Source organism: Dioszegia hungarica (genome assembly GCF_025882075.1).
Source record: "Dioszegia hungarica strain PDD-24b-2 chromosome Unknown MKK02contig_2, whole genome shotgun sequence".
Lineage (NCBI taxonomy): Eukaryota > Fungi > Basidiomycota > Tremellomycetes > Tremellales > Bulleribasidiaceae > Dioszegia > Dioszegia hungarica.
Window position 1 is genome coordinate 941,880 of NW_026515766.1, and position 26,920 is coordinate 968,799.

The following is a 26,920-nucleotide window of genomic DNA, read 5'->3' on the forward strand; positions in this document are numbered from 1 at the left end:
CGGTAGACTGACTATATCAGAACTCCTCGGCTCTTTTCCGCTTCGCCTTCCCCAAAGCCCCATCCACCTCCCTCATAAACCCCTCTATGTCATCTCCACCGCTTTTCGGTGGCCCATCCAGCATCTGGAAGTCCTCGTCCTCATCGTCATCCTCCCCATTTGAGATCTCGATGACCTCTGCTGTTCCCACTGCCCCGACCGGACCCGCCCTTCTCCGTCCCCCACCCTTCCCATCGTCAGAGTCTTCCAGCACAACGACATCCCTCGCCTGGTCCACCGCCTCTCCCGTTGCCCCAGCCGCCTCTGCCCCATCCTGTGACACAGTCGTTCCTGTGTCCACAACCTCCTCGATGACTTCTTGCTCCTTCCCCTGGGTCTCTTGCTCCTCATCATCGTCTTCCTCTTCTTCGTCATCTCCGCCCGCCCCCTCCCTCCCGGCCTGCCCCACTATCACCCGTTCCGCCTGATCAGGGATAAACCGCATCCTCCCCGACTTCGCGAGCCGGTCAAGCGACGCCTTCTCCTGCTCTGCCGCTGCTCTTTGCCTTCCCGCGAGCGCTGCGCCCGCGGCTGAGCTTTCTGGGAGGTCCGTCGATGAAGCTGGCTGGGCGACGCGCTGATTCCGTGGTATACCGTGTGCGATGAACCGGCCTGCTGCCTGGGTATCTAGTTTGTACTTGCCTGACCTCGTCAGCTTTTGTTATCTCGCCCTACGAGGGTCAGAGTAAGCTCACGACTGTCATCCTCTGGGTTCTCGATACTTCTTATCTTGCCGTAGTAGGTCCGGACCCGCTCGAGCTCGGACGAGACTTCATGCTTCGCAGGATCGACCCCCTTCATCTTGAGGTAGACTACAAATATCAGCTGAATTCCAGACACGTTTCCTTCAACAGGATAGGTCTAAGATAGCTCACTCCATATCAAGTCCACAATTGTATACGCAATCATCACGTCCATCTTGGCCCGCTCGAGCGGGTCCAGCCCATCCATCTGCGCCGCCCATTCTTGCTTGAACAGCGGTGAGAGGGCGGTCTCGAGCTCGGCGAGGGACGATTCCAGCTCGACAGAAGTGGTAGCAGGGTCAAAGGGGACCTCTTCGGGCATCGTGGCGGGTCGTAAGGTCTTATATATGGCTGTTATATAGATGTGATCGATGGTATCAGTTGGGTGGAGGAAGATTTCTGAAATTTGGTGCAGATTTTACGCACGGATTAGCCCTTTACTGACGTAATTGAGCTGTTTGGGTGTGAGAATAAAAGGTTCCGTTGGGACAGTCGCGTGTCAACTCATTCCTCAGCTTTGCCTGTAGAGTACGCCTTCAACAACTCGCTATAGCTCAGCCTGTGATCAGCTAGACTCCCTCGCCCGTGCACAGTATCACAGCGCAAAAGTAGGCGAGGAAATAGACTGGCAAAATGGATAAGCTCGCAGCGACCATCGCGGCCTCGGGGGGGCACTACAACTTGAAAGGTGAGCCCGTGTCCCCATGCCTGACCTGAGCGCGTGCTGATGTGGCCAGCTTTGATCAAGGCTATTCGATCATGCAAGGTAGGCTGCTCGGCTACGATGAGCCGTTATTCGCTGATAGCTTACCCTCTCAGACCTTGGCCGACGAACGCGCGGTGATACAGAAGGAGTCCGCTGCAATCCGCGTAGGTCCCTCTCTTTGCCCTCGAAGCGCTTGAGCTCTATTGGGCTGCCCAAGTCTACACACAGAGCCTGTCTTCTGTAATTGGCGTCGCGTGATTGCTTGGGGACCTTGCTGACAGCTCAGACCTCGTTTAAAGAGGAAGACACCTTTGCGCGCCATAACAATATCGCCAAGCTCCTCTACATCCACATGCTCGGCTACCCGGCACACTTTGGGCAGATTGAATGCCTGAAGCTGGTCGCCAGTCCTCGTTTTGCGGATAAGCGGTTGGGGTACCTGGGGATCATGTTGTTGCTGGACGAGAATCAGGAGGTCTTGACACTCGTGACGAACTCGTTGAAAAAGTGGGTAGCTGACTCATGAGCTGCAAGGAAGGCTCGCGCAGCTAACCTCCTAGCGACATGAATCACTCGAACATGTATGCCGTCGGTCTGGCACTCTGTACCTTTGCCAACATCTCGTCAGAGGAGATGAGCCGGGATTTGGCGAATGAGATTGAGAAGCTCTTGGGGAGTAGCAACTCTTACGTTCGGAAAAAGGTGAGCAGCTTTCGTACGCGGTCTCCAGTCGAAGCTGACGTCAATAGGCCGCCCTCTGTGCTCTTCGCATCATCCGTCGTGTACCCGACCTCATGGATCACTTCACCACCAAAGCCAAGGCGCTTCTGCAGGACCGGAATCACGGTGTCCTGCTCGCTGGAATCACGCTCGTCACTGAGATGTGTGCACTGGACGAGGGAGTGTGCAACGAGTTCAGACAAGTCAGCTGCTGTCCTCAGGTATATGTCATTGGAGCAGAGCTGATAGTTCAGGCCACCGGTCTGCTCGTCAAACACCTGAAAACGCTCGTCACTACCGGTTACTCGCCAGAACATGACGTTGGCGGCATCACAGATCCTTTCCTCCAGGTCAAGATACTGCGATTGTTGCGGCTGCTAGGTCAGGGAGATGCGAGGGCGAGCGAGGAGATGAACGATATACTAGCGCAGGTGAGCTGCCTGGTTCGCAAGTACGATGACGCCAAGCTGACATGTGTAGGTTGCTACCAACACCGACGCTACCAAAAACGTCGGGAACTCGATCCTCTACGAGACAGTCTTGACTGTTCTGGATATCGAGGCGGATAGTGGATTGCGGGTGATGGCTATCAATATCCTCGGAAAGTTCCTCTCCAACCGGGATAACAACATCCGGTGAGCTATATGGGCCGCTGTATTCTCGGGCTAGAAGCTGATCGCTACAGCTACGTCGCCCTCAACACCCTCATGAAGGTCGTCTCGATGGACACCCAGGCCGTCCAGCGACACCGGAACACCATCCTCGATTGTCTCCGCGACGGCGACATCTCGATCCGCCGTCGAGCCCTCGAATTATCCTACGCACTCATCAATGACCAAAACATCCGGATCATGACGCGCGAGCTGCTCAACTTTTTGGAAGTGGCGGATAACGAGTTCAAGCAGGGCTTGACGACGCAGATCTCGTTGGCGGCGGAACGATTCGCGCCGAATAAGCGGTGGCAGATTGATACGGTTCTGAGGACGCTCAAGCTTGTGAGCAAAATCTTGCTCTATACTGGTCAAAGCTGATGATGTAGGCCGGAAACTTTGTTCGAGAAGAGATACTAGCGGCTTTCATCCGCTTGGTCTGCCATACCCCCGAACTACAGTTCTATACCGCTCATCGCCTATATTCGGCCTTGTCTGCGGATCTGTCGCAGGAGACGTTGACTTTGGCGGCGGTGTGGATCATCGGAGAGTTTGCGGATGTCCTGCTTCAAGGTGGGAGCATGGAGGATGGCGAGGAAGTCAAACAGGTAAGCCAGGTGGCTCACGACGATTGTGATACCAAGCTGACACACCAGGCGACCGACGCATCCCTTGTCGATCTCCTAGACCTCGTCCTCAACTCCCCATACACCAATACCCTTACACGCCAGTTCGTCCTCACCGCCGCTGCTAAGCTATCCGCACGGCTCGCCGAGCTCAACACTGCCTCGGCAAGCGCAGAGCAGGACCGGATTGCCGTGATGCTCGCTGGGTTCAGCGGGAACCTCGAGCTGGAGATCCAGCAGCGTGCGGTAGAATTTGGAAGTCTGTTCAGTCGGGGAGATGTTCGCGCGGGAGTGCTGGAGCGGATGCCGCCACCTGAGATCAGGGCGACTATCATGGGCGGAACAGGTGAGCTAGTCGACTGACAAGATGGTAGGAATGAGCTGATCACTCAGCGAGCGAGAGGAAACCGGTCGGGTCGACACGGACGGACGTGGGCTCGCTTGTCGACCTTATTGGCGACGAGGCGCCATCTGCCGGCGGACCAGCTACGAACGGCTCCACCTCCGGACCGTCGACACATGACCTCCTCGCGGACATCTTTGGCTCGAGCAGCGACTCTACACCCGCTGCTTCATCAGCGACGGGCGGAAGCAGCAACGCCAATGCCGACATTCTTTCCCTCTTTGGCTCATCCTCTTCCACACCAGCCACATCCGGGCCCCCACCACGTCAGCCAGCGCAATCATCAGGCTCCAACTCGCTATTCGACCTCGGTGATTCTTCATCCTCCGCTCCTCCCGCTCCGACCCCTGCTCCCGCGCCGGCACCGGCACCGACGCAGCAACGACAGCAATTGCAGTCGTACCCCGCGTACGAGAAGCATGGTCTCAAGATTACGTTGACGCCTCGGACGGCACCGGGGCAGCCGGGGATGGTGCAGATTCTGGCGAGGTTTACGAGTTCGGAGGGCGCGCAGGGGGTCAATTTCCAGGTGGCGGTACCGAAGGTGAGTCAAGCTATCGCATCGGGATTGTGAGGAGTCTTGCAATGTAGCGGGTCTTACAGGTGCTGGTTGAAGAGGTCAGACGGGGACGGTAGCTGATCGTCCAGACGCAACAACTACAAATGCAGGCTATGTCGAATTCGGACGTCGCGCAAGGCGGGACAGAAACGCAGCAATTGCGGATAGCGGCGCCTCCAGGCGTAAGTTCCGCCTTCTCTTGCACGTGAGAATGCCTGAGCTGACTGTCTATAGGCTCAAATACGACTTCGGATGCGGATATCTTTCAGCAAGAATGGGGAGAATATCACGGACCAGGCGGACTTTGCGGGTTTCCCGGCTGATCTGACGGCTGCTAAGTAGGTAGGGGGGCGAGGTGCCAGATGCAGCAAATAGATGCTTGCGTGCGTCGCGTGGGAGCGGCGAGGTGTACTGATCCGCACGAGCTCTGTGAGGTCTTTCGATCGGCTGCACCGACTCAGATGCATAGGCACGCATTCATGCTCACACACTTGAACCCGTCGACCTCACGCTGCTAACGTTCGGCCTCCAGGCATCAGTCCCGTTTCCCGAAGGCGCACGTTCGCCTTCGATCGAATTCACCTTCTTCGCAAGTATCCAAGCTCCTTAGCCCAGCTTTCCCGACACTCGTCCGCTATACAGCGACTAGGCAGATCGGCCGCTTCGTCCCCCTCGGTATTGCCCTCATGTTGCCTCGGTTGCCCGTTCTCCGTCTCATTGCGTCCGGTCCCCTGATCTGCGTCGCCCCAATCTGGCACATCCGCGTCGGTGCAGAAAGGGTCAAGAATGTAGGCGCGCGCTTGGCCGGCACCGTCGCCTATTTCCGTCACTTCGGGCCATCCGTCCGCAATGGCCTCCAATGCTGTCGGCGGCTCCAGTTCCTGCTGCAGTAGCCACAGTCGGTGTGGTTGGGTGTCCGGTTCCGCTCTCCGTTCGTCATTGCTGGCCGGCGAAGCAACAGGTGGGTTGACGCTCCAAGGACAGGGCATTTTGACTGTGACAGAATGCCTGGTGGACCCATCCGATTCTAGGCCGGGGCTCAAGCTGTCCAGGTCCAATCTGCCCAGCACGTCCATCAGGTGTATTCTTTGGTCAAAACCGATGGCGGAGCCAAGGTAGGATCGAAGGTGGAACATCTGCGCGGCGGTCATATCGCAGGATAGCTCCGAGCTGGCTGAGATGATTGGGCGAGCTTCGTTCGCCCAACGACGCTCCGAGTCTAGCTCAAAGCTGAGCACTTGTTCTGTATCATCGTAGCGGATGGCCACTATCGAAGAGACGTAGCAACCTGCACCGGGTGCTCCTGCAGCTGCGTTGATGAGGACATCCGCCAGAGCGGCGAGCTCTGTTGCTCGATCGTAGTCTTCGTCTCCGGCACCAGGCATGTGGGGGTGTGAACCTTTCGCAATCACTGTCAGGTGGGGTAGGGGGCGCAAAGGGCAGTTGAAGAGAGGTCGAGGCACATTCCAGGGCGCCGTACTCCTCGACAAAGGCGGTGATAGGCCTAGGGTCACCATCTAAAAGGAAGGCTGGACAGGGGGTCTGCTTACGCGTGTCGCGCATTCAGCATTGTAAGGATGTCGATAGTTTACGACGCCGTCATTCGATGAGAGCGACCGGGCAAGGTTTACTATATACATTTCGCCGCGCCCGGTACATCATAGTGCGTCTGCGGCGCGTGCAGATCTTATCAGTCTGTACGTACACTCAAGGGGGAACAGCTGCACAGCATGGCACACCCAGCTGATCGATAATCCCTATGTGGCAGTGCGGCTGACAAGATTACAAACCCGATCCTCATCGCACCACAGTGCAGAGAAGAATGAGGTGAATGGCCGTTGTGCATCCCGAACGTAGCATACGTGTTGATCACACTGTACCCGGAGTCGTAAACGCCGCATCACTTCCCCATATTCCGGCTATTCAGCCTTCGACTCCGCTACACCCTAGCCTACCACCATTCTTTCACCTGGATTCCTCCGCCCCCTCGTCTGCCTGGAAGTCCAAGAAGTCTTCAAGGTACTGTTCACCGGTACCGTCGTCGCTCTCACCTTCGCGATCATCGTCAACATCGTCATAGTCGCTCTCGAGTGGTGCCGTGTGAGTCCCCTCTTGATCCTCTCCGTTTGTGTCCTGAGGCGTCTGCTGGCTCAGTTGTGGGGTCGCACACGCCAAGTCGGAATGCGGGAGCGCAGCTGGGCCTCCTGGGAGACGAGGTGTGGTGGTTGGAGTGCGAAGTAGACTTTCATCGTGCTCCGTCTGCCTTGACTCTGTCGTGACGGGTTGCTCGGTGGGAGAATGATCTTTCAGGTGGACGTAGACGCTGATGATGCTGTTCACGCCGTTGCGGGCTGGCTGGCGCGTATCGACGTACATCGTAGCTAGCTTGTCGTTTAGCTGTTCCCGGAGCATGTCACCATCCGGCAACGACTGGAAAGCCTCTTGAAGTCGCTCCAATGTCGTCAGGTCAGGAAAGCCATCTAACCGATGCGAGATCTCGACGGTCGGCGTCTCCTCACTGCTTCTCTCTGACCAGCAAAAGAAGACTAGGCGGCCGGTACCGGCCTCATACTTGATCCCCTTGATGATGTTCGTATAGGATTTTGAGCCGGGTTGGATGGACAGCTTGCAGTACTTGGCCTCCACGGACAAGACAACATTACTTGCCACAGCAAGGCCAAGCCTATGCCGCTCCTCCCAATCAGTGTCCGTTCTCTGGCTCATCCTGCGTGCAATCGGTCTTGCTTTCGTTGACAATTCGGGGTTCAGCGTGAGTCTGGCAACCCGGCGACAGCAGTGATATGTGAAAGTGCTAAGCTCGCCGCAGCTATGCCACCAGTGCGAGCACGAGCATGTTAGTGGCGACGCCTGGGTGGTATCTGAAAGGAGCACTGACTGCGTGTCTCATCGGGTCGGGGGATCCTTTCAGCCGGCACATGAAAGTCAGCTGGTCAGCCCCGGAGCACGGCATTCGCCGATTGATGCTGTTGCGCCCACACGTACTGCGTATCTTTGAAGATCGATTACTGGGGTCAGCTCAAGCCAGGCGGGTCTGTACCTGTTCCTCTCTATACCTATGATCAGGCAATTCACGACCAAGCCGTACCTCAGCAGATGCGAGAGCTACTGTCGGTAGTGGTCAGTTGCTATCAGTTCTTGGGCTGACCTAGGATTGCGCGTTTCTACCCGGGATCAGTGAGGGCAGGTCGCTGCTCAGAGCGTAGCTATTTCATGGCGTTGTCTGACTAACACATGCAGACTCTCCCTCATGACGGATCTGTTTAGTCCAGCAACACCTCGCTCACAATGCCCAATAAGCTCCCCTCGTTCGGCTTCTCCTTCTCCGCCACCGGCGCCTGCGCGGCGCTCGCACCCGCGGCAGTCAAGCTCTGGAGTTGCAGCTTGAGCATCTCAATCTCCTTGGCAGCAGCCTCGGCGGGATTGGCCACGCTGGGGTCGATGAGGGGACGGATGGCCTCGCTGAGCTCGTGAGGCTTGACGCCGAGGGCAGTGGCGAGGGTGTAGATCTGGGACTGGACGTCGGGGTTGCCGGACGGGACAGAGCCGGTCTTGCCCTAAATCATCAGTATGCGCTCTCAAGCGGCAATAAGTAAAGACTGACCTTTCCGCCCTTGGCAGCAGCCTTGGACGCTTGGCTCCCCGCCGCGCGGGCGGCCGAAGCAGCGCTCTTGATCATCGCGTCGCTGCCCATGCCGGCGACACCGCCGTTGGTGTTGACGTTCGGGTTGATGTTCTGCGCAGCACGCTTGCCGGTGACGAGATTCCAGTATCCGCCGGCGTTGGCAGCCCAGACGGTGAAGCGCCACATGTAGAACGCGGCGAGGAGACCGAGGGACAGGGTGAGGTAGGTGAGGCTGGAAGTCAGCAATGGGTCCATGTCAAGTGTGGGAGGCTTGGTGAGCCCAAAATAGAAGGCAGGATAGTGTGATGATGGGTAAGCTGGCTCAAGGCCAAGGCAAAGAAGCTGGGGGAATTATGGCTCTGGGAGAGAGACGTCAAGGAAGGTTCATAGGAGCGCTAGAAGGAAGGAGCGAGTTCACTTACAACCTGTTCATGGACATGTTCCAGAATGGCGGGTCGACATTCGGCTTTGTCCCTGCCCTCCGGACGTTCTTGTTGGATGTCGTCCCAAGCGAGGTCCTGGTGCGTGAGCTCATGTCCAATCTCTCGGATTCGCGGGCCACAGCCCAAGGATCCGTCAAGGAGAAGAAGCTTACGGGTTCAGGACGTCGGGGTCGGTGGAGTCCTTGTCTTTGTTGGCCCGTTGACGGGTGGTAGATGCTTGAGGAGCTGACATTATGCTGGAGAGCTGGGTGTCGTTATGGGGGAGCTTGATGAGAGTGGGATGATTGAGAGACAGAAGTGAAAAGGTGTGCGTGTGAGCTGGAATCTGGAAGTGAACCTTGCTCACTACGTCATCGCTTTTAGGTCCCGCCAAATGAGGAATGCTTCAGAGATGACGCCTTTACAACGCTCCGCTAATACTTCGCAGCTTCTGACATGCTCAAACGAAGGGCAGGGACGACAAAGATATGTACAAGATAGACAACCTCCGGCCCAGACACTCATAGCGACCCCCAGCCATCCACCCTAAGCTGACCAATTTCCACCAATGATCCCCATCCACCACACGCCCCATACCATTGCGCTGAATGCGCCCACTCCCATCCCCGCCTTCAAGTTGCCCGCGCCCATCAACACCAGCAGGGACCATGGCCACCCGATAAGCTTGTCCAAGATGCTTCCCAGAAGACGCCAGAAGAACAGGGCCTCGCGGCTTATTGGGGCGGGCACGGGCGTATGTGGCGGACCTGCCGCTGGGAGCGTAGGGGCAAGAGATGGCGACTGAGCGGAGTGGGTAGCGGGAGGCAGGGATAGAACGCAATGTACAGGCTTGTGGTCGGATATCGTAAGTGCGGGCGTGGAGGTGTATGTCAGAATCTTGGTGGTTGGCGCGGAAGAGGATGCGTCGGTATGTGACGCGAAGAGGATCCGGTCTGTCCAGCCTGGTATCCGCTTTCTGTATGATCAGCTTTTATTCACAAAGCTTTGTTTACATCCGCTCACCTGGAGTAACCCTCGACCTGTCCAACGACCCGCTTATACGTCGGCGCAAACCCTTCCAGCTTCCCCTCCCTCAATCCTCCAAACACCCTCCCCTCCTTCTGCTCCCTCCTCAAAGTGTCCAGCTCCAGCATGTCCGCTCGCTCCTTCTCCAGCTCTACAGCTTCCGCCCGGTTGGTCACGCCCGCATCTCCCGGATTCTCCCTCGGTTCCCCAGTGACGAGATGTGGTAATCTCGCGAGCCGGTAGTTGAGGTCGCCAATGACGAAGAGGTGCGAGGTGTCTGTGATTTGATATGGGGTCGAGAGGGGGTCGGAAGAAGTAAAGAGGAGAGAGGATAGGATGTTTTGGAATTGGGTGTTCCGGCGAGGGACGTTCTTGTCGTACGCCTCCAGATGAGTACAGACAAATCTGTCGGTCAGCCCAACTTCTTGTGACACAGCGATGCCCGACAAATTCAGAGAGGCCGCCAATGTCCCTCTCGATTGAAGCTAGAAGGACACTCACGTCAGAGTCTCCCACCCGCTCGTTTCCCCTCTCCTGACTTCCAGCCTCACACCCACAGCCCCCTTATTCCCCATACACCCCCACCACAGCCCCAGCCTGCTCGTGAGGCATTTCCCCATCCGACCAGCCATGGTCGCTTCCCGCGCAAAGACCCAGAGAGCATTTCCGCCATGCGAGACGCGCGAGACGAGGAGGTAGTTTTCGGGCGTTCGCGAGGGGGAAAGGGAGGTTGCGTGCGAGGAGAGGAGGGATTGGATCCGGGTCGTCAGGCTGGATACGACGGGGGCTGTCAGGCCGGCGAATATATTGTCAGCATGGTAATATGTGTCGCCTCTTGCGCTGCATGGCAAGCCAGCGACCCGCTCTTGCCCAACATTCCTTGGTCCCGGTCATCGAGGCTGATAAGGTGGATGACTTACGAGCTAGATTCACAGGCAGAAGCTCCTGCACCCCAATAGCATAGATATCAGGCGGTGCCCTAGCCCCGTCGTCGTCACTCATCCCTGCATCCTGTGCCGTCCGCTGAAGGACCGGCAACAGCCAACTCGTAAGGTCCTGGGATTGCGCTTTCGACCCCTGCAGCCCGGTGTTCCAGGTGGTCAGGAAGATCGTGAGTGGCTTTGACATCCTGGTGAGTCGTATAGGCTATCAGCGTATATGTATGAGAGTAAGTACCGATGAGAGAAGAAGAGAGAGGATAAGGTCGTCGATGACGCACAAAGAGGTGTCAGATTCTGGTTCCGGGTGTTGATGAGCCACTTTTGGGCAGCGAGCACGCTCAAACGAGCGACATCAGACACCATACAACACACTAGCAGGCTTCCCCCCTCTTTGTTCTTCCCTCTCCACTTCAACCGACGCAGACTTGAACTTAGCGCTTACCCTCGGCTTCCGCTGCGTACAGCCAGAATGTCGCTCCCCTCGCCCGCCTCCACTCCAGCAACCTCGCCCATGCCGCTCCACCCCACCTTCGCTTCCGCGCTCATACCACCCTCTCCGGACCCATCTCACGCGCCTCGCGGTACGAGCGGCACTTCACGGCCTCTTCTCCCTAGCCGACTGTCCTCGGTTTCTGGACCTTCGAGCAGTCTCATCCCGCCAGCGGCCGCCAAGCGGATACCATCCCGTTACTCGGGGTGTCAGCTGTGCGAGCTGGTCCGAGAGGCTCGGAAGGTGTTCGGATATTCTACATCGGGTGGAGATGGGCTACCGGGATCTGCAGGTCCATCAGGAAGTAGGCGCGGGAGCGCGGATGGAGGTGGAGAGAGGGACCGAGGCCCAGATTCGGCTGGACCGAGCACAGCTTCCAGCTCGAGCAGCTTCCCTTCACATACTCGACCGCAAGGGTATGCGCAGCCTGTCCAGCAGGCGTCAGGGGGCAGTAGCAGCTCGAATGCTAGCCCTATAGGCCAGACGATCAATGGGCGAGAGATACTATATCACGACCCGGATATTACCGTCTATCCTGCAGCGGGGGCCGAGCGGTTACGGTCAGAGGGGAAACACTTGGTGATTGTGGTGAATACGCACGCGGAGAGCGTGTACGAATTCGTGAGTTGCTCTTTCCCTATCAGCCCACAGTGAGGCAACTGATCAAACAGGGTCCCTCTGACGTTCCGCTCTTATCGAAGATCATCGAGACGGCGCAGCTCCTCTTAGATCCTGAACATACCAAGGGGGAGATCAAGGTCGGGTTCGTCGGCAACGTAATGAGTAGGTCAAGACTTGCACTGTTGGACTCCGTTTCTGGATCCGGGCATGATGAGGGTCTGGCGGGGCTAACGACCTCGCAGAGGATCCGCAGTCACCTCATGCGCACCTGCACGCGCACGCCCTGCTCGGACCGCCAGATACCAGTCTTCCCGGTTCAACCTTTTGGCGCCGGAACGTGGTCTATGGATTTGCGAATTGGTGGTCTGTGCAAGATCTTCGTGCAGAGATCAGGTACGTCACCGTCCTTGGCTGTATAAGCTCCATGATCGCGACATTATTTCAGCTGACAAGCAAAGGGAAGGATCATCGAATAACAGAATCAAATCAGGATATGAGAACCGGACGGGAGCGCCCATCGAGAAGGTCCCCAATGCCGGGTCAAGCTCGGTGAGCAAATTCTTGTCGGGTTGCGGGTGTCAAGCGAGCTGATGCATGTAGGGTCTTCCTAACGCGCTCGAACCAGCACCGCACGATCCCTACCTCGACACCTCCCACCCTGACCCCCGCGCCACACCCTCATGAACACCCTATCTCTACTTGGTCCTGCTCTTCAACTTCTGCACATCTTCAAATCCGCCGGCTTTACGTCCATGCGTCCGCTTGCCTTCCTCCCTAGCTTCTGCGGGACCGAGGTAGGTCGGCAGAATGTCATGGACGCTCTTCAATCCTGCGTCGCGCTCGGGCGGAGAGGAGGAGGGAAGGGAGGAGGGGAAGGCGGTGAGGAGCTGGGTGAAAGAGAGGGAGTTGAGGGGTGGAGTCGGGGAGACGATATTGTCGTATTTGAGCTGTTTCACCTAGACATGTCAGCCATGCAAGCACAGATTATGCGGAGTAGTAACGCCGCGGGGTTAGACGTACCTGATCCCGAGTCAGAGTGAAGATGTTCTCGGGCAGTCTCTCCAAGACAGCGCCCTGGATCATGCCGACCCAGTATGGTAGCGAGATGATGAACCGCTTCAGGCCAGAGTATCTCAAAACCAGACCCATGATCTCGCGATATGTGAAGACTGGAGCTATCAGCCTGGTCATAGCAGTAAACCAGAGGGTGAACGCACCATCAGGCCCGCCAGCTTCGATAATCTTCCCTCCGACCTGCTCTACGACTTTTGGGTCGTCCCTGCAGCAAATCTCCACCGCTCGAGCGACGTCGCCAACATATACAGGCCTGAGTTTCAGCTCTAGCCCTCAAGCTGGGCGAAGGTGAACGTAAGCGAAGGTGAACTAACTGGAACTTGACCACACCGCCGCCGAACACCGGCAGGAACGGAAGGAACTTGGCCAGAGCTGAGAATCGCTGGAGCGTCAGCATGTCATCAGATCACCTTTATGGAGATCTAGAGACATACGTTGAAGAAGGAATCACCAGGACCAAAGACGATAGACGGCCGGATGATCGTCGCGGTTGGACTTGTTGCAAGGAAGATGTCCTCGGCTTGAGCCTTCGTCCGGAAGCTAGGCCATCAGTATCATACTCATGCTCTCTGCCCATATTCCCAAACTTACTATGGTGTCTCACCGTTCCGATCTGACCCTATCGCACTCATCATCACGATCCTCCCTACACCTCCCTTCTTCGCCGCCTCTGCCACTCGTTCTGCCCCCCGCAACTGAACTTCCTGCATGATCTTCTCTGTGCCCGCCAGCACACCCACCAGAGACACCACAGCCGCTGCGCCATCTAAAGCCTTGTTGAGCTCGGTCGTATCTGGATTCGTGATATCTGAGGAGTGTGGGGGGAGTATCTGTGTCCCGAGCGGACGAAGGGTGTCGTACACTGTCTATCAGCTCCGAAGTGGCTTCCCTCTGGCAGGGGAAACATACGTTTCTGCGGATTGCGAGAGACGATCTGAACGCGATTTCGAGGATCAGCGATGAGTGCTCGGGCGATATATGAGCCTGAGCACGGTCAGTATGCCTTGATCAGTTCAGAAAGCGAGGGGGCATACCGAGGAATCCGGCTCCGACGAGCACGATCTTCCGGGAACCTCCAGTTGTCGAGGAGGACGCAACGGAGCTGGCGAATCGTCGGGATAGCATGCTGCAATCTGTGGAGCTGGGCTACGAGCTTTGTAGTAGCTTTGTGCTGCTGTTTAGACTGGAAGGGTGGAGATGTCGTGTGGAGGTCGATGGCCAGCGCAACAAGGCTGAAGCCAAAGTGCAGATCGTGATGACGTCATCAGGCACGGCCGGCACGTGACTGAATCTTGGCTGGATGGGTTGTACATTGGCGGCATTGCGGTCTGCCAGCTTCTATAGATGCGTCCCTAATCATGCGTTGTCCGCTGCGCAGACGCGATACGTGCGAGGTAGAACAGTACGACTGTCCGAAAACTTGCATACAAATGGGATCAAGCTGACTACAAAAGCGCTCGAAAGCCGTCCGAATTTGAGGGGACCAGTGAGGCAGAACCCAGCAGGTGCCGGGCCATGCAGCTCTCAAAGCGAGCCTGGGCTACACGAAGTGAATTAAGCTTTGCTTGAAAGGCCTTCTCAGAATCTGGTCCTCCGCGCAGCTATGGAAGGTGTCTTCCAAAGATTGGAATGACGGAGAATGACGGTCGATCGTGCTCGGTTGACGCTCGGCTAGGCTCGGCTACGGGTATACTTTACGCACAAAGATCGATTTCCGCAGTTGTCTGGAATCTGGATTCTTCATTCGCCCCAGCAGAATTCTGCGTTCACTTGACTTCCGCATTTCGTCGAGACAGACGGAAAGTTCATATGGCGAAAGTGCGATTCGTTCCTTCCAAGCACGTACTACTAGAAATTCGTGGAGCCGCAGCCAAGCTCCACGAAAATGGGTCAGGCTGCTTCCGTGAAAGTGGCAAAAGTGGCAGAACGAAACAGTTGAGCAGAGCATGTACCATTCATTCAACCACCCAGCCATATCTAGATAACTATCAAACCCTTCTCGCCTTCTTAGGCGTCTGAGCCATGTCCGGAACACCACCACCGCTGTGACCGAGGAGAGTGATGGATACGAAGGACAAGGACACCGACCACTGGGTCTTGTCAACGGGGTTTCCATCATCGTCCTTCTTGGCGCGCTGGCCCCCGACGAAAGCGTTGATGCCGCCGCCCGGAGACCATACCTTGGGAGTGAAGACGATGGCCACGTCAGGATTCCCGGCGAGGTCCTTGTACTTGGCGAGCTTGGGGGCGTCGTTGATGGTGGCCTGGCCGCGCGCATCATAGACCTCTGGGAAGACCCTGCATATCAGCATGAATGAGCGAATGGATAAGGGTAACTTACAGTTCCTTGGAGCCTGCCGCATTGACATCTTGCTGATCCGCATCGTGCTTGAACGCGACGAGGGGGAACATGAGTTTACTGAAAGTCAGTGTAAGTCCGCCGGAGGAACAGAGATGGCGGAGGAAGAGTTGTATGGGATGTTGAGAGAAACAGATACTCACAACCTGATGTCCCGTTCGACATCTAACTTGTTGAAGCCCTCGCTCAAGGTGACGAGTGCCTCCTTGCATTCATCGGACATGAGGGGGCAAGGACCGCCGTTGACGTTGTAAGTCTTGATGGTTGACTTGTTGGCGATGGTGAGAAAGTAGGCGGACAATTTCATCGCGAGGACGAATTGCTAGAGATCAGCGGATATTCATATTGGAAGTAGTGAAATGAACTCACGGCAGGAACAGGTTCGAGCTCGCCCTCAATCTTCTCCATAATGCACCAGTCGCCGCCTTTTCCATCCTTGCTTGCCCGCTCGAAGAACAGGTCGCGATCGCCCATAGCGTTGGCGTGTAGGGCGCTGTCGAAGATCGACTTAACAAGACTGGATATCAGTCAGGGGTGGTGGGGGATTTATGAGGCTCATCAGGCGGAGATTGCTCGGGGGAACGATGGATGATCAAGCGGCAGATGGGATGTAGAGTAGACGGTATGCATGTACGCTGTGGCTATACGCATATGGGAGAACGAGCAAGAGAAGAGCGTACTGTAGATATCAGCTGCAGGTCGGCACGTAAACGAGGGGAGAATGACTGTAGATGTCACGGAGACTCTTCAATGCGCGGAGGGTGTGAGGCGAGATGTGTCCTCCAGAGCAGGCATGGCTGCGAGTTCGTCGTCCAATAAGATGGGTAGGAGGCAATCAAGCCCGGGAGCTGTGGAACGGGTAAAAGCTAAAGGGATAGGCTGGGACGCGACGGAAAGAACGCCATTGGAAGACTGCGAGCGAGTCAGCAACGTCGCATTGAGAACCTGTACAAGAAGGAGTTACATACGGAGAGGACATGGACAACCGAACGGCCGCGAGACTGATGCTCTGTTGCACTAGTGACCTGAGGATATGTGCGGAGGAGCATGGCATGCGAGCTGGCTGTAGCGACCATGCATGGTGATTTCGCGGAATCAAAACCGCACGGACAAGTGACGTAACAATTGACGCGCGTCAACGTTTTCAGCATTGAAAGGCCTATAAGCAGTTAAGACGCATTCCACACAGCACCATACATGCATGATAACAAGGTGCTATAAAGAGTATCAAAAGATGCGGCGCCAGCAAAATAGCCAATCTGAACTTTAACATCGTAATTTGGGGACCTGTAGCGAAGTCAAAGCGAAAATCCAATATCTCTTAGAGGATTTGAAGTGGTCAGTCTAAAGCCTGACCCAGGGGGACTCATTTCCTAATCGCAAATCGAAATCCGATGTCCGAATAGCCTCTTCGGGCAATTTCGATTCAAATCGCAACCGCGCCTGGCTCTGTTTCGATTTGAATTTCGATTTCGATTAGGAAATGAGTCCCCCTACTGCAATCCGATGTCCGGCTGTATCGTGGCAGTACATTGGAGAGCATATTGATTGGAGGTCTTTCGGAGGATACAAGCGCTGCAAAAATAAGCCGACAGGGGGTCCGAGCTGCCGAGAATGAGAATTGCGTATCTTCGGAGCGGAAACCCGTGGCTCCGAGACCCTCCACGACCTTTCGCACTTATTATGTACTCCCTAAGTCCTTCCGCGACTCCGCTGCGCCACCAGGCACCTGGACCTGGAACTGATCGCTGCGGACGCCACTCCGGCTCCTCGATGTATGCTTCACGGCCGTCGCCAAGTTAAGCGAGCCCCGTCCACAGACGAGGATATGTTTAAAAGACGAAGCCGGAAATGTTTTTGTCCGTAAAAGACGAAGAGAGTCCGAAACCTGTCTAAAAGACGAAGATCAGAGCCAAAAACAGGGTTTCTGAGGTCCCGGGGGACGCGAACAAGTCCCAAAAACCCCCTCCGCGCCGCAGACGCTCAGTCAGACGGTATCGCTCGTACGGACTTGGAATTTGGCATGGGCGTAGCCAAGACGTCGAGCTACCTGCTGATACTCTTTGCCGGCCCAATGGACAACTCACAGCGGACTTGTGAGGATATCTGTCCAAAGCATTCGTCTTTTAAACATTATTCCGGGTCATCTTCGTCTTTTACGGACAAAAACATTTCCGGCTTCGTCTTTTAAACATATCCTCGTCCACAGACTGCCCCTGCGGCCTGCCCCTGCCCCTACGACAGACCAAGATCTTAGAGAGCTTGCGTACTACTTTCCGTCCAGGCCGTGGCGGTAGCACATGTGGGCTGCCCTTCAAACGAGCTTACGCGTGAGCACTGGTGCGCTGCTAGGTCTAGCACTTGCAATTAGCGCAGTCGACTGGAGCCCTCCACATACAACCCCTCAATAATCATCAATGTGCGAGCTCCCGTAGGCAAGTATATTGATCCGCGGGATCTGCGATGATCGCTGAGAGTACTAAGCGCAGGACTAAACTGTAGCCACTCCGAGTTACCCATGCCGTTCGCCCGGCAGCTGCTCCCTGCTGCTCCGGTAGATCACTGGAATTCGGTGGCCAAGGTATCCTGATCGATGATCGGCGCTAGTTCAAGCATCGGTTCCTGCCCAGGGACAAAGAACAAAGCATAACGCTGCTTTTTCTGCAGGCCATTTCAATAGAAATCGCGATCATTACGCAAGAGCGAGTAATGGAAGAAAGAGGGTCAGTCACGGTTATCGTACAAGCTCTGTCACGGCAGCGAATAGGCGTTTGACTTCCTGAGCATGTTCTCGCTGCGCATTCCTAAGTTCGTTATCCGCCAAGGCCTACGGACTCTCCGCCCCGAAACATACGGACCGCTTGTCCTGAGGCCTGAGGCCGTCTTGTCCGTCGCCTTCAAGACAGCATCCGCACCGGTTCCGGAGGCCTATCGACACGGCGACTTGCGTACCTGGCCTTGTGATAGACGGGGATAGGAGATTAGGCAGCTACGGTAGCTGATCAGGCGCGTCTCGGTTCGCTCCCGTACCGTCGTTGTTCTTTTTTCGACGCGACTTACCTTGATCGCGGAGTGTTCAGATCTAATCTCCTTTGCCCTGTGTCCAACGCGGCACCCCTCCCTGCTGACTCATACCAATCTAGGTTTACGGATGTATTAGCCCCTGTGGCGTCTTGACACACCTTGGATAACCGATACCTCCTCCGGGAGGTTGTAAAGCTAATGTAAATCATTAGCCCTGCTGGCCCGAGATGTACGAGAATCGTCACAGCCACAGCACCACAAGTATTATCAAGCGGGTATCTTGTGGTCCATAGATGACTCCTTGCTCGTATAGCCCATAGTGGGCACTCGCTGCAGACCGATACATATCCCCTTCACGCGCTCGGAGCAGACCACCACTGGCATCTTGCTCGGCCGACATCGCGCCCCTCTCGCTCTTGCACAGCTCTTTTGAGCTCGGACCCCAAAGTCAGTGCCTGTCCGCTAATTGTCTGTGCGCCCGACAGTATCTCCGATAGGCTTTGCATGCAGTCCCACATGTACAGCTGCTGACGCTAGTGCAGATCGCTCGCCGATCAGCGAGACAGCTCCTGGAGCTCAGAGCTGTAGAACAAAACCAGCATACATCACCCAATACGGTCGTTACCGGTGGAGGAAAAATCAGAGACAAGGTGTCACTCAGCCTGCTTTCCCGTTCGTCCCTCTCCTGTTTCGCTCATGACTCTTTCTCTCCCCTGATGACGAACTCTTGCGGCGAAGCTCTCAGCTGATCATCGGCAGAGTGTCACAAGACTAGGGACGGATGCTGCCGTGGGCGAACAAGCTGTGCGCTAACTAGGTCGAGGCGTTGTGCTTTGCTGTCCTCCCTTCGTGAGCGTTTCCTCCTTCGCGTTCGCCGCAGACTCGTGCTCATCTCCAGCATCATGTCCACATCGGATCAACATTCACCTGACAATGCGCTCTCTTCGCAATCGCAACCGCAATCTCACGATATAACGAGTCCCACCCCTGTCATCTCCCCTGCCGGACCGCATACGGACGGACTCTACCACCCATCGGCCGAGTACGCTCAAGGCACCAACTTCTTCAACCCAGATGCTTACTTTGACGCCATCGGGCCTCATGCCTCGGGAAGTCGGAACCACTCGTATGATTCGAGCGCGTACGACTTTTCGTCAATGGGCTCGGTACCGTCTACGTCACACTCATCATCACATGGCTTTGGGGGAGGGGAGGGCTCGGGCGGGGCCTTCTACGGATACAATCCCTCCTCTACGTCCACCTTCGCCTTTGGGCTGCCCGGCAGGTCAGAGGAGGATCTGACGCCGCCGGCTCCATCGGGTCAGGTGGACGACGAGCGGACCCCGGTCGTTTCGGATACCCAACGTCCTATACCCCCCTCTCAGCTCCCCTCGGCACTCGCCCAGTCCTCGAGCCAATCTTCACAGTCCGCTCAACCCCTTCTGTCCCCCTTCAGATCCTTTGGACAACACCAGCATCAGCCGTCTTTCTCCCATGCTCCCAACATGGCGATCAACAACTTTCAGAACTTCATGGATCCATCGCAATACTACCACCCCCAAATGCATCCTCCCAACTTCTCTATGCAGCCGCAACTCGCCTATCCTCCCCCGCACGCAATGCACCAGCATGGGCAGTATCTCATGGGCCATCCGGGAGTCTACTACCCGCCCGCAGGACCCCAGCCGGACTTTTACCTCGCGCGACCTCGGCACGACTCGGCTGGCGAGAGCTCTATGGCGTCCTCACTTGTACGGACCGGCTCTACATCTTCGGATTTCCGGTCCATTCGTGTCAAGGTCAAGTTGACCAAGGAGGACAAGCGCAATATCGTCGAGTTGGCCAAGGCGAATACGAATCTCAGGCAAGAGGATATAGCCAGGCAATACGGGTGAGTACCGTCAAACTTTGCCTTGACGACGGCTGATCAGCAGTGTCGACCGCAGTACCATCTCCAAGATCATCCTTTCTGCGCCCCGCTGGCTGGCGACCACGGAAACAGCAGTACCTGCAGCTCCCGTCATCGAGACTGCACCGATCCCTCGACTGCCAAAGACCGTAGGCGGACGCTTCCCGGCGGTGGAGGAGAAGATGTCGGAGTGGATGGATCAGATGCTCGCGATAGGTGGGGATTGCAGGGATGTCACGTCGCGGGAACAGGCCAAGAAGATTGCACTGGAAGTGGGGCTCGGAGATCGGTTCAAGGCGTCAGCCAAGTGGCTCGATAAAGTGAGTCTTGTCTTCTCGAGATGGCACGGAGCTGATCATGCAGTTCAAAGACAGGAGAAAGACAGCGGGCAAGACCAACCCGACACATCAACAATCAGCCCTCGGCTACATCCCCTACCGCATAGATACTACGCCCCTTCCTGGCGCCCTCTCCGCTCCACTCTCCGCTCCAGCGGACTTTGGCCACCTCAGCCGGTCTCAATCTGCCGTCACGCTCAGCTCGTCCGGGTCTTCCAGCCAAGAACCCTTCGTACCCAGCCCGGCGTGTATTCCCGCCGACCGTATGGTGCTCAACCGCTCAGAACCCGGATTTGTCCCCTTTCCTCCTGTAGCCCCGACCGCTACACCGTCCTCTACCGCTCGCGCTCGCTCCCAGTCCTCACCCCACAATCCCGACACTTTCAGTATGATGATTTCACCATCATCTGGAAAATCGGTCCGCCCATCACCGCTCAACCTCCAGCGCCAAAACTCGTATCACGGCTCTTCACCTTCGCCGCGTCGCCCGGCTCCCCCTAGTCGGGCAAACTCGAGTCAAGGTCCGCTCCGCCGGTCTCGGCCAGGGTCACTCGCTGCATCGGCGTTCGGTATCACCCCGCTGGACGGGGACGGACCGTACTCGCCGACTCAATCACCTACCATCAGCGCAGCGGGGAGTAGCGGGAGTCACTCGCGCCAACGGTCAGAAGGGCTCACGCTCACACCCTTCACCAGCTCAATGGCGACTATGGCGCTCTCCCCGGAGATCCCAGAATCGGGCGACCTCATCCACTCCTCCTCTACCTCATCCGTCGCCAGCATGCCTCCCCAGCTTCCCATTCCCCACACCCCCATCACCCCCATCACTCCCTCACACGCCAGCGCGCACGCCGCCGGTATATTCCCGAATCTCACACCGGACTTTAGCGAGCCCGGCGAAGCGCACCAACACCAGCATCAGCAGCAGTTTCAGCAATACCAGCATCACCAGCAACTACAGCAGCAGCAACAAGCCGTCTACGACCCCTCGCAGATCAGCCCGCGCGGACAGACGCACTTTAGCCAACCGCAACAGCCAATGTCGGCGGGCCATGCGCCCTTGCAGGGGTACGCAAGCATGCCTAACAAGCATTATGGGCAGATGGGGTCGTATCCGGGATACGAAGCTGGGGAGTTTGGGCAGGCGTACGGAGGGCAGGCGTACGGAGGGCAGGCGGAGGCGGGACAGGGATACCCAGGTGGTCAGCAGCCGGGCTGGTCATGAGGGAAGGGCGCGGCCTGGTGCCTGCTCAAACACGATACCCTCGCATAGGGACTCTCCCAACATGCCGCGATTCCTCAACAACTATACCACCCGCGGGTACCCACACACAATCTCTTTCCCTCCACGTCCTGGCGGCTCATTTATGGCCTTGGTTCTATCGGCTCATGTTGTTTTTGGGCTCGGGGGTCCGTAGCTCAGGCTAGCGGATCACAGTGATGATGCACGAAATGACATGTCATATGGGACATCTACCTGCTGCGCGATCATCTAGCAGGTTGACTCGGCCTCGCTCAAAATCCTACGTGAGCGGTCTGTATAGGTGGCCCTCCCGTCCTACATATATCGAAAGCTTGCTCCTATGGCCTGGCAGGGGGAGACATCTGCACTGTCATGAAGTGTCCATGCCCGCGTGCCCTCCGCCTCCTGCGCCGCCTGGCGGTTGTTGTGGGTATTTCCGCTCGTAGTCCACCTCGCCCTCTTCGTTCAGAGGGTTCTGATGGCTGTTGATCAGCGTCCTGTCAGGTGCGGTCTGAACCAAATAGCTCACTCAGTCGCCAACCCCCGCTTGTTCTTGTTCCCGCTATAGCTGCCACCTACTCCGCCGCCATTCCCGGTGTTCGCCGTGGTTGCTTGAAGCGCCATCATCCGCTGTGCGAAGATAATCGGCTCATACTCATTGAGCTGGGTGCTGAACTGACCACTCAGCTGACGGGTCACGCTGTTAGGTGAAGAACAGCTTACGCTGGAAGGGCTGACGCAGTAGCGCTTGCTCTGGACAAAGAGGAGTGCGTACTCCGAGGTCCAGCCGCATTTGAACATGAGGTAGCCGATAACTATCGCTGGCGACAAGGCTATACCACCTGGTGTGTCAGCAGAGTCACCCTGATCAGATATAGACCTGCTGTGGATGTGGACATACCGTTACAATGCACAAGGACGGTCCCGCCGCTGTTCAGCGCGTTGTCGATGAAGTCTCTGCATTGAGGGAAGATGGAAATAAGATTTTGATCCTGACGGTCAGCTCACTAAGCCGGTCCAAGGATCCAATATACTCACGATTGAATCGCTGATTTCGAGAGTCATGTAGATGAAATTTGTGGGAAAGCGGGGATTGATCATGCTCGTTTCTCTTCTATCGCGGACACATAATCTTGATGATGAGCTGAGGTCCACAATTCGAAGACTAGGACAACATATACGCTGTAGATGTCATATAGACAGTCTAGATAAGGCCTGAGAGGAAGAGACTTACACATGCGTGAGACCCAGTGCCTGCATCTTGGCGAGATTCGTAGACGCTTGGAATGGTCCGAGCCATAGCTTCGGTATGATCTCCTGTGGTTCTCGACGCATCTCATACCTGAGGGTGTCAGCTAGTGCTTCCTGATCTAGAAGGGGCCATCCTGCTGTAGCAGTCGACCTGTACAGGGCTTTGATTGAGGAGGAGTACCCACTTCCAATCGTTGGTACTGGACATCCGGTAGGGCGTGTTGTTGTCGGTCGCCGCGTGGTTGGCGAAAGGTGATCCTGTCATTGAGCCAAACATGCTGCAAAGGACCACGGGATGATGTGGGTTGTACGAAGTCGGTGTACAGTTGCTGGAGCAGTACAGTGAGTGGGAGAAAGATAGTCTGGTCATCCTCAGCAGCAGCGTCGAAGCGCGTCAGCTCCACATTCCTTACCGGGAATTTTAGACTACTTCCGTCGTTTCAGCTTGACCCCAGCCAGATTGTGAGCCGCACCAGCCAGCTCTCGTGCTGATATACCGTGCCACTTCATGTACTTCCGCGTGCATTGTCAATAGCCTGTCCATCTCAGTACCGTTCCTACATCGAGCGTCGCTTCCTCCACGGTGAGGGCTGTAAAGGTACGCTCTTTATTCTAGCCCTCCCTTTTACACTGAGATCGAAGAAAGTCAGACGCGTCAAGGCCCGTGCGACGCGACGAAGCTTCTGAAGTACTCTGCGGAAATCGAGCAGACTCCTGCCTTATAACCCCCAACCTCAGCTACTTGATATCCCATCTCGCACAGGCTGCTTCGCTATGTCTGCAGAGAGACATCAACCCTCTGCGGAACCCGAAGCTGGGCCGAGCTCACCGACGAAAGCTGGCGCTATACCGCCTGCCCCGGCGAGACCTGCCAACGGCCTCCTCGCCTACTTTGGCAAGGGTCAAGCTGGTCCGTCAGCTACAGCATCGTCGTCCTCTGGCACTACTCCGTCGGTTCTGCCTGCCAAGAAAAAGCGGAAACCAGCGGTGGCGCCCGATCAAGCTCGACTCGGTACGGCAGCAGGAGAAGACTCTGGCTGGTCTTTGGCCAAGGAGCCCGCCGCGGAGGGTGCTGAGGCCCCCAAGCCAAAGGGCAGGAAGAAGCCGGCGAAAACGGATGATGGAGAGGAGGCTGAGAAGAAGGAGATGGCTAAGCGGTTGAAGGCCGAGAAGAAGGGTCCGAAGAAAGGAGCAGGCGAGGCGAGCGGGCTTCCCGATGAACCAGGCGGGGACGCAGACGGATTGGCAGCTGATTCGTCAAAAGCCTCAGTTGGAGGTACGTATATTACAGTAGTATGCGACGGAGTACCGCTTGCGAACGCTATAGCTGACAAGGTAGTATCTCACGGCAAGTCCAGCACGATTGGCAAGGCGGGACCTAGCGCACCTCGCACATCCGATACGAAGCGGAAACGCGGTCCCCAGCTCAAGCCTGGCCCCTCCCCGTCTGACACCGCTCTCCCCCTATCCCAAGCTTCTACATCCCGATCCAGTACCGGCCGGCCGAGCTCCCCACCCACCATCAACCTGTCCTCCTCCACCGAGTCCGACGACGATCTCCCTCGTCCGTCTAACAAGGGGCGGAGGTTACAAATACTATCGCCGTCGTCATCCCTACCTCCCTTCTCTAGATCCAGCTCGACCATCTCCAAAGGTGCTAGCCAGGCAGATCCTATCAGTATCGACGACTCGCCCCGGCAGCCTCTAATCCCAGTCATTGATCTTGCGTCATCGCCGATTGGAGGGAAAGCGGAAGGACGGAAGAAAACAGTCTTTGCGGCGGATCAGAAGGCGGTGCATGGATTCTTCGGGAAGCGCCAGACAGCGGAAGGAGAGGTTACGCAGGCACCTGTAAAGCAAGGGAATGCGTCGCAGGACAAGGCGGGGCCAAAGGCAGCTGCTAAGGGGGAGAAGGTGCACTCCTTCTTTCAGTCGGGACCGAAAGGGGTACCAGGGAAGCTGGCGGATGGTTGGGGAGCAGATCGCAAGCTGGGAGACGAGTGGCCAGCTCCGCTACCCGGCAGAATCTGGCCGTCGCACCGCGGCTGCGCGAGTCTCACTGGTGGTCCAGAGGGGTCGCTTCGGAAACGGAGGAAGATTTCGCCTGCCTCACCTCAGTCCATCGAATCGTTCTTCAGCCGAGCGATCACGTTCGACGATACAACACCTCCCCTCTCTCCAGTCCGACCATCCCCTCCGCACGTCCAACCCCAAAATACCGACCACGCTGCTATCCGCTCCGTACCCCTCCGTTCCCTCGCCTCTCACCGAGAATCATGGTGCGAGCGGTATCGTCCCCTCTCAGCCGACCAAGTCCTCGGAAACGAAAGAGAAGCGGTCTATCTCCGGGACTGGCTTCAGCTGCTCTCCGTCGGACCAGACGGCGGTTCTAGTGCCACGACCAAGATCACGCGTCGCGTCCCCCGGCGGAAAGCGCATCTGGAGGACGGGTGGATTGTCGATGATATCGGCCTTTTCGACGATGAGGAGCCCGCCGACGATCCGGACGCTGAGGACTTTGAGACTATCGAAGAGGCTCCCTCAGCGCTGGATCTTCGTCCCGAGACCTACCCCAGCTTCGGAGGTCGGCTGGCGAACACCATCCTCATGACTGGTCCGCAGGGATCAGGCAAGTCGGCAGCGGTGTATGCGGTCGCGGAAGAGCTAGGATGGGAGGTGTTTGAGGTGTACCCCGGGATAGGAAGGCGGACGGGCTCGAACCTCATGTCACTCGTTGGGGACGTGGGGAAGAACCACGTGATTACAGGAAAGGTCACCCCGAAGAAGGCTAAGGCGGCCAGCGCAGCGATGCCCAAGCCCGTTCCCGTGTCCTTCTTCGGTGCGGCTCCGGTTGCCGTCAGGAACGGCGTGGCAAGGAAGAGGGCAAATCAGCTGCCGATGTCGAGTCAAGGGTCGCAGGGGGATCCGATGCGCCTGGACGACAGCGACGAGGAGAAGGAGGAAGAGGCGGAGGTACTGGAGGACAGGAAGCATGGGTTTAGGCAGTCTCTCATCCTTCTGGACGAGGCGGATCTGCTCTTCGACGAGGAAGGTTCGTTCTGGCCGGCAGTAATCTCGCTTATCGCCGAGTCGAGACGTCCCATCATTCTCACTTGCAACGGTGAGCTACTCCTCTCACCTCGGTTTCCGAAGCTGACAGGTCAGATCCACTGAGGATACCTATTGCCACTCTGCCCTTACAAGCCATACTCCAATTCGAAGCGCCCCCTCCCTCACTCGCCATATCCTATCTCGGCGCCATCGCCCAGCACGAGACACTCACCCATCTCGACCCATCAGCACTACACACCTCGTCCTTCTCCTCCACCCCAAATCTCCTCGCTCAGCCGACACCACTGCCTCCCAATGGACATGAGCCTATCCCTACCTTCGACCTCCGCCGCGCCATCACCCAGATGCAGCTCGACCGGAACGTCGCGCCCTACTCCTCTTCTCGCCCAATGGATTCCCCAAGCAAGGACCTGATCTGCCTGGCGAAGAGTCTGGAGCAGAGGTCATTCGCGGACGCGTGGATCTCACCGAGACCGTGGGCGACCATCGAGGTAAGCTCCGAGTCTTTCACGTCTTTCACGTCGGATCGAGAGGACGAAAGCTGAGCGATTTGCAGATGAATGAGCTGGACCGGTACGGAGATACTCCGGACGATCTGCTGGGTGTACATGCGCTCTCGAAGCCAGAGGTGCATCCTGATCGGGTGGCGCTACCGGGGCATTCGGCTGAGATGGATATGGAGGAGTACTTGCTATCGCTAGTACCCCATATCCCGGAGCGATCACCTGAGGATCTTGGGTTGAAACAGTATGTCCAGCTGTTTATCTTTCTCTCTCAATCCCTGACCGAAACTATCCAGCTGCCTGCCCTTCGTCACTCTGCATCAAGTGGTGGTACAATGCCAAGCTGACCCTCCAGAATCAACCACATCCGCTCTCTCTTACCCCTCCTCGATCCCCTCATCCCGCTCTCTTCCAACCTCCTACCCCACTTCTCCCTGTTTACCGACTACATTCCCGTCCTCCGCTCCATCGTACTCGCGGACGACCTGCTCGAGCTCGCCGAGGAAGAATCGCTGGCGCAGGGTGGTGAGCGTGTAAACCGCAAGACGGGCAGGCCGG

The 26,920-nt window shown here is 56.8% G+C and overlaps 11 protein-coding genes across 11 annotated transcripts; 3 read left to right on the forward strand and 8 right to left on the reverse strand.

The window, feature by feature from the left end:
* Positions 1 to 16: 16 nt before the first annotated feature.
* Positions 17 to 1,104, reverse strand: MKK02DRAFT_39736 (Sas10/Utp3/C1D family-domain-containing protein; the record flags this gene model as incomplete). The annotated part of the gene is made up of 3 exons (XM_053090752.1): positions 17 to 681; positions 735 to 851; positions 915 to 1,104. The coding sequence occupies 3 exons, from the start codon at positions 1,102 to 1,104 to the stop codon at positions 17 to 19; spliced, it is 972 nt and encodes a 323-aa protein (XP_052949216.1).
* Positions 1,105 to 1,415: 311 nt separating this feature from the next.
* MKK02DRAFT_35053 (adaptin N terminal region-domain-containing protein) lies at positions 1,416 to 4,788 on the forward strand (the record flags this gene model as incomplete). Its single annotated transcript, XM_053089069.1, has 14 exons — positions 1,416 to 1,470; positions 1,520 to 1,548; positions 1,602 to 1,652; positions 1,775 to 1,995; positions 2,049 to 2,190; positions 2,238 to 2,411; positions 2,463 to 2,639; positions 2,689 to 2,843; positions 2,894 to 3,203; positions 3,248 to 3,466; positions 3,515 to 3,830; positions 3,878 to 4,431; positions 4,536 to 4,628; positions 4,681 to 4,788. The coding sequence occupies 14 exons, from the start codon at positions 1,416 to 1,418 to the stop codon at positions 4,786 to 4,788; spliced, it is 2,604 nt and encodes an 867-aa protein (XP_052949217.1).
* Positions 4,789 to 5,024: 236 nt separating this feature from the next.
* MKK02DRAFT_39738 (uncharacterized protein) lies at positions 5,025 to 5,831 on the reverse strand (the record flags this gene model as incomplete). Its single annotated transcript, XM_053090753.1, has 1 exon — positions 5,025 to 5,831. The coding sequence occupies one exon, from the start codon at positions 5,829 to 5,831 to the stop codon at positions 5,025 to 5,027; it is 807 nt and encodes a 268-aa protein (XP_052949218.1).
* Positions 5,832 to 6,411: 580 nt separating this feature from the next.
* On the reverse strand, positions 6,412 to 7,170 carry MKK02DRAFT_39739 (uncharacterized protein; the record flags this gene model as incomplete). The annotated part of the gene is made up of 1 exon (XM_053090754.1): positions 6,412 to 7,170. One exon carries the CDS (start codon positions 7,168 to 7,170, stop codon positions 6,412 to 6,414), a length of 759 nt encoding a protein of 252 aa, XP_052949219.1.
* Positions 7,171 to 7,727: 557 nt separating this feature from the next.
* On the reverse strand, positions 7,728 to 8,764 carry MKK02DRAFT_39740 (uncharacterized protein; the record flags this gene model as incomplete). Its single annotated transcript, XM_053090755.1, has 4 exons — positions 7,728 to 8,021; positions 8,069 to 8,321; positions 8,512 to 8,607; positions 8,685 to 8,764. The coding sequence occupies 4 exons, from the start codon at positions 8,762 to 8,764 to the stop codon at positions 7,728 to 7,730; spliced, it is 723 nt and encodes a 240-aa protein (XP_052949220.1).
* A 293-nt stretch (positions 8,765 to 9,057) lies between these two features.
* MKK02DRAFT_19267 (Endonuclease/exonuclease/phosphatase) lies at positions 9,058 to 10,665 on the reverse strand (the record flags this gene model as incomplete). Its single annotated transcript, XM_053086067.1, has 4 exons — positions 9,058 to 9,487; positions 9,535 to 9,942; positions 10,039 to 10,369; positions 10,458 to 10,665. 4 exons carry the CDS (start codon positions 10,663 to 10,665, stop codon positions 9,058 to 9,060), a joined length of 1,377 nt encoding a protein of 458 aa, XP_052949221.1.
* A 282-nt stretch (positions 10,666 to 10,947) lies between these two features.
* On the forward strand, positions 10,948 to 12,180 carry MKK02DRAFT_39742 (uncharacterized protein; the record flags this gene model as incomplete). The annotated part of the gene is made up of 4 exons (XM_053090756.1): positions 10,948 to 11,589; positions 11,640 to 11,751; positions 11,832 to 11,982; positions 12,048 to 12,180. The coding sequence occupies 4 exons, from the start codon at positions 10,948 to 10,950 to the stop codon at positions 12,178 to 12,180; spliced, it is 1,038 nt and encodes a 345-aa protein (XP_052949222.1).
* Positions 12,181 to 12,284: 104 nt separating this feature from the next.
* On the reverse strand, positions 12,285 to 13,788 carry MKK02DRAFT_39743 (uncharacterized protein; the record flags this gene model as incomplete). The annotated part of the gene is made up of 8 exons (XM_053090757.1): positions 12,285 to 12,545; positions 12,610 to 12,758; positions 12,807 to 12,916; positions 12,978 to 13,045; positions 13,098 to 13,203; positions 13,255 to 13,525; positions 13,573 to 13,647; positions 13,698 to 13,788. The coding sequence occupies 8 exons, from the start codon at positions 13,786 to 13,788 to the stop codon at positions 12,285 to 12,287; spliced, it is 1,131 nt and encodes a 376-aa protein (XP_052949223.1).
* Positions 13,789 to 14,651: 863 nt separating this feature from the next.
* On the reverse strand, positions 14,652 to 15,496 carry MKK02DRAFT_39744 (uncharacterized protein; the record flags this gene model as incomplete). The annotated part of the gene is made up of 4 exons (XM_053090758.1): positions 14,652 to 14,961; positions 15,005 to 15,082; positions 15,166 to 15,344; positions 15,392 to 15,496. The coding sequence occupies 4 exons, from the start codon at positions 15,494 to 15,496 to the stop codon at positions 14,652 to 14,654; spliced, it is 672 nt and encodes a 223-aa protein (XP_052949224.1).
* A 6,410-nt stretch (positions 15,497 to 21,906) lies between these two features.
* On the reverse strand, positions 21,907 to 23,064 carry MKK02DRAFT_39746 (protein-tyrosine phosphatase-like protein; the record flags this gene model as incomplete). Its single annotated transcript, XM_053090759.1, has 7 exons — positions 21,907 to 22,018; positions 22,066 to 22,211; positions 22,260 to 22,378; positions 22,438 to 22,528; positions 22,575 to 22,668; positions 22,771 to 22,878; positions 22,973 to 23,064. The coding sequence occupies 7 exons, from the start codon at positions 23,062 to 23,064 to the stop codon at positions 21,907 to 21,909; spliced, it is 762 nt and encodes a 253-aa protein (XP_052949225.1).
* Positions 23,065 to 23,561: 497 nt separating this feature from the next.
* Positions 23,562 to 26,709, forward strand: MKK02DRAFT_29508 (uncharacterized protein; the record flags this gene model as incomplete). Its single annotated transcript, XM_053087836.1, has 4 exons — positions 23,562 to 24,063; positions 24,127 to 25,908; positions 25,953 to 26,350; positions 26,416 to 26,709. 4 exons carry the CDS (start codon positions 23,562 to 23,564, stop codon positions 26,707 to 26,709), a joined length of 2,976 nt encoding a protein of 991 aa, XP_052949226.1.
* Positions 26,710 to 26,920: the final 211 nt, after the last annotated feature.